General features: G+C 39.8%; 1 protein-coding gene across 1 annotated transcript in view; it reads left to right on the plus strand.

Moving 5' to 3' along the window:
- The first annotated feature begins 696 nt into the window (after nt 1-696).
- The window catches only part of LOC103476563 (neuroblast differentiation-associated protein AHNAK), a 6,142-nt gene continuing 1,936 nt past the window's right edge, over nt 697-4,902 (plus strand). The window contains exons 1-5 of the mRNA XM_008429009.2: nt 697-794; nt 2,414-2,483; nt 2,565-2,685; nt 2,789-2,964; nt 3,169-4,893. Coding sequence (XP_008427231.2) covers nt 2,481-2,483; nt 2,565-2,685; nt 2,789-2,964; nt 3,169-4,893 — 2,025 coding nt within the window. The 5' untranslated portion in view covers nt 697-794; nt 2,414-2,480. The remainder of the gene's footprint in view (nt 795-2,413; nt 2,484-2,564; nt 2,686-2,788; nt 2,965-3,168; nt 4,894-4,902) is intronic.

The following is a 4,902-nucleotide window of genomic DNA, read 5'->3' on the forward strand; positions in this document are numbered from 1 at the left end:
GAGAGGGAAGTCTGAGCGTCTCTTCTGAAGCTGCTGGCCCCGCGACCCGACCCCGGATAAGCGGCAGAAAATGGATGGATGGATGGATCGCTATGACAAGTATATCTGTTAAAAGTTTAGCACGGCACTGAATTGTTTACATGGCTTTAAGTGGTGTGAAGATTTCAGACTGCATGCTTGAAGCCATCAAACAATGTCTCCTTTACTGTTGTGATAGATGCTGATCATTTCAGTAGGAGGAACAGGCGTACAGGCTTTGCCATTCAGGTGTTATAATGTGGTAATTTGAAATGAATGACACTGAAAGTACACTCAAACAGCTTTTAGTTCTGTAGGGAAGAGAGTGATTTAGTATAATGTATAATTTTTAAACCGTGAGAGATAAATTCTAAACAGGAAGGATTTGGCAAATTTATACGCCACTGTTTGTCCAATAAAAGTGAAAAAAAAAAACAACAAAAAAAAACAAGAAACTCTGCACTGCTTGTTTTAAAACAGTGTATTTGTTCCTATCTGTAAACCTTGCTCTCTTTAAAAAGGAGTGGTATGTTTCTCTCCTTCTGAGGCGCACTTTCTAGCTTAGGTTTCGGGCTGCTTAAGAGACCAACCTAGAAGGTGTGTGTGTAGGAAAGTGTGCTTTTTGCAAATGAAAGAGGGCGCAAGAACAGGGCGGTCCTGATGCTGTCCGACCTGTTCTTCCAGATGATTACAGGCATTTAACAGGCTAGTTCCTCTCATCCTAACAAAGCAGCAGTGATACCTTGAAGAGTGGACATCTCTGGCAGGGCTGCGAGGTGAGTCCCTATAGTATGTTGCCTTTACTTAAGGGATGGTGATTAAATCAGGATGATAAGATAAAAAAAGTGTACAATTATGTATAAAACTGGCCTGTAGTTTGGTTTAAATGGATGGAATTTATGGTAAATGCATCTATTTTAAAAGCTTCTTTTGTCGTTTTGGGTTAAATTATGCAGCTACGAGGCCTCACTTATTTTACACCAGGAATTTAATTTTCTAATTTGGAGGAATTAGAAAGATGTACTGTCTTCACTTGTAGCTCAAAACACGGATTTGGTCCACACACTCATTTGAGGTTTTCATTGTGGTCGTTTTCATTTTGCAGTTTCTGGTTAAAATCCGACTCTTCAGCTATCTTGTGTGCTGCGTTGCATCTTGGATTATGCTTTAATTTGTTTTGCTGTCAGGGTAACTAGTGACGGGGCAGATGACTCTGCAGATCAGACTCACACGCAGTGGCTTTCAAGTCAGAGTTGTTTTAGAAGACGTCCCCATTAACTGTGGTTAATGTCCCCACATTAACTGTGGTTAATGTGGGGACATTTGCCTTTATGTGTTTTGTGGATTTAGTAAATTCCTTTTCCTAATTTCTTGCAACTTCTGGTGGTTTGAAATGATAAGAAGCATAGGCTCCAGTAAATCCTACTCTATTTGAACATGTCATTGGAAATGAATGATGCCAATGCAGCTGAGGAGAAAATGAAAATCTCTAAAGCTGTAGCGATTATAACCATAGTTAATTTCTTCAATGTCTTTATATTTCATTCAGTTTATATCAGTTTAGATTCATGTTAGTCAAAGGAAAGTTTTTGTTTTTTAATGTTACAGAACTATGAATCAGCCTTGATTTTATTTTATTTTTTCATGTTTGAAATTTCTTTTGCAATGGCTACACTTGAGGCCTGGGCTGTTGTTGTTAATGCACCTTTGCAAGGAATCTGTGTTTACGTGTGAAAACACTGAGGCGTGGTTGGCAGAAGGGCTGCTTGTGTGTGTCAGCCAGAATGCATCTGAACCGACAGGTTTGGATGGACACATTCCCTTCATCAAATCAGGCTTGGATTCCTGTGTTTGGATTCCTGAAGCGTGAGACAGTCTGAACGTGGGTGTTTCTCTGTCAGCTTCTCAAAAAAAACCCACAAAGAATTAACTTAAGCAGGATGTAGTTACCTGAAATATCTGTAACTTGCTGGATTTTTACATTGTTTTTGGACCGATTGCCTTCAGAATCTCTATCAACTTGATGAAAATAAGTTCATCAACTTATTATGTGACTGATGAAGGTTGATGCAAACAGTGCAAACTGATTGTTTGCCTTCATCAGTCACTGGTAGCGGGTTCAAGATTTTCATAATTTCCATTTAACATGAAATAAGTTATAGCTCTAACTAAATTGTTAAACCAATACATAGCTCCTCCTGGTCATGTTCAACAGAGCTTCACACAGAAGCTCAGCAATTTTGGAATATAAAACCAGATTAGAAACTATGTTTTATAATCTAAGCAGCATGCTCAGATTTAAATGTTGACTAGAATAGATCTGAATTCAGCTTTTGTTGTTGTGCTTCTATGTCAGAGTTTATCCAACAAAGGTTTTTCTTTGCTTTCTTTTAAGGTGAGATTTCTTTGATTCTACTACATTTTGTCGTTCATTCCGTGACATGAGGGCATAAATACAAAAAATGGTAAGTAAAGAAATATATAATGATGATAAATATGTGGCTATAAACACGCCTCACTTTTTTTCCCCCCCTTACTGTTCACAGAGCGGGGAAAGCAAGAGTGCCAGCATTTCAGGAAGCCTGGCTCTGGATGGCTCCGCGGAAGGACTCTCCATTAAAGGGAATGCAGATAACACTATCGCTGCAAAAAGTGACATAAAAGCAGGTAAGCTACAGACTTGCAAACTAAAAGATAAATATTCTGTACAGTGTGTGTTTTACAAACTTAAAACTGTATCTCTAATCAGTTTCTTTACTCGTTGTTCCAGAGGACGATATTGTCGGAGCCACGATAAATCTAAGCAACCTTGATGAAAGTGATGTGCGTACCATCCTGGAGACCCTAAAGCCATATGAACACAATATGAAGGTTCTGACGAAAAAGGACCTGAGTGCTGGTGTTGGGCTTGACTCGTTTGGATTGGGTTTCAAAAACTCTACAGAGGTAAATATTAGTGTTTAGGAGCAAAGCAACCGGATTGATTCAGTTCTATCACCAAAAATAAAACTGAAATCAAAATAATTCTTTAGCACAGGTAGTACTGTAGTGTGTGGAGCCAATGCGTGACTAATAGTAAAGTTGAAATTTACTTTTTTTTTTTGGCAAGTCATATCTTAACCTAGGTTTTTTTTAATTGCCATTTTATAGGGGCTGTTAAAGTCAGATCTTTCACTGGATTCATCTGCTGACCTGCCAACGATTTCCTTCAACGGCCTTAGTGAAGGGCTGAATGCTGATCATGGAGTGGGTGGTAAAATAACTGGCCCCACTATCAACGGAGACCTCCCCAAACTCAGTTTTAATAATCCATCGGCCAATACTGGTGCTGCAGTCACAATGCCATCTGTAGGACTACCACGATCAGATATAGACGGCTCGCTTAAAACGCCTGATATCAGTGTGTCAGCTCCACAAGTCAAGATGCCAAATGCATCCTTGAAACTTGATAAACCAGATTTGAAATCAGGTGAATACCAGGCCCCAAACTTCAAGTTGCCAAGCTTAAAACTGACAAAAACAGAAATGGATGTTTCTGGTGACATGGATCTTCCATCTGTAAGTGGAAAGGTAGACGCACCAAATCTCAACTTATCAGCTCCAAAGTCAGGTTTTAGTGGAGGGCTAAATGTTGAACATGGAGTGGATGGTAGAATAACTGGCCCCACTATCAAAGGAGACCTCCCCAAACTCAACCTTAATAAGCCATCAGCCGATGTTGATGCTGCAGTCACAACGCCATCTATAGAACTACCAGGATCAGATGTAAAAACAGATATAGACGGCTTGCTTAAAACGCCTGTCAGTGTGTCAGCTCCACAAGTCAAGATGCCAAATGCATCCTTGAAAATTGATAAACCAGATTTGAAATCAGGTGAATACCAGGGCCCAAACTTCAAACTGCCAAAAACAGAAATGGATGTTTCTGGTGACATGGATCTTCCATCTGTAAGTGGAAAGGTAGATGCACCAAATCTCAATTTATCGACTCCAAAGTCACATTTTAAGAAGCCAAATTTGGAATTCAATGAGCCAAAAGGAAATTTGAATGACCCTGATCTAAAATTAGAATCCCCCAATGCTGATATTGAGGCACCTTCAGGCAAAATCAAATGGCCACATTTAAAATGGAAGAGCGCCAAAGTTAAAGGACCAGATACTGATCTAGATGCTGGAATTTCAATACCTGATGCCAATATGCCCACGGCAAAGGCTGATAGGGATTTAGATGTTGATATTGACTTTCCCAAAGCAGACATCAAAGGCCCTGAGGTAGATGTTGATTCCCCATCTGGTAAAATCAACTGGCCCCACACAAAGTGGAAGAAACCAAAATTTCATGGCTCAAAGGATAGTTTGGATATAGATGCAAATATTGATCCTGCAGATCTTGACCTTTCTCTTCCAAATGTGAAGGGGGAACTTGATCCCCCAGATGTTGATATGAACCTGCCAAAGGTGGATATTAAAGACAAAGACCTTGATGTGCAAACCCCAGACATTGATATTGATCCTCCATCTGGTAAAATCAACTGGCCTCATTTGAAATGGAAGAAACCCAAAGTTCAAGGCTTGGCAATAGATGGAGACCTAAACGCACCAGATGTAAATCTTGCATCTCCAAAAATCGAGGGTGACATTGATGCTCCCAAAGCTGAACTGAATCTCCACAAAGCTGACCTCACAGCTCCAGATGTTGATGCTCCCTCAGGAAAAATCAACTGGCCTCATCTGAAATGGAAAAAACATAAAGTTCATGGCCCAAAAGCTGAAGTGGACGGAGATTGGAATACACCAGATGTTAATCTCTCAACTTCAAAGATTGATGGTAAAATTAACTCACCAGACATTGATCTGAATTTACCTAAAGCTGATGTTGACATT

The sequence above is a fragment of the Poecilia reticulata genome, linkage group LG15 (assembly GCF_000633615.1).
Source record: "Poecilia reticulata strain Guanapo linkage group LG15, Guppy_female_1.0+MT, whole genome shotgun sequence".
Taxonomy (NCBI): Eukaryota; Metazoa; Chordata; class Actinopteri; order Cyprinodontiformes; family Poeciliidae; genus Poecilia; species Poecilia reticulata.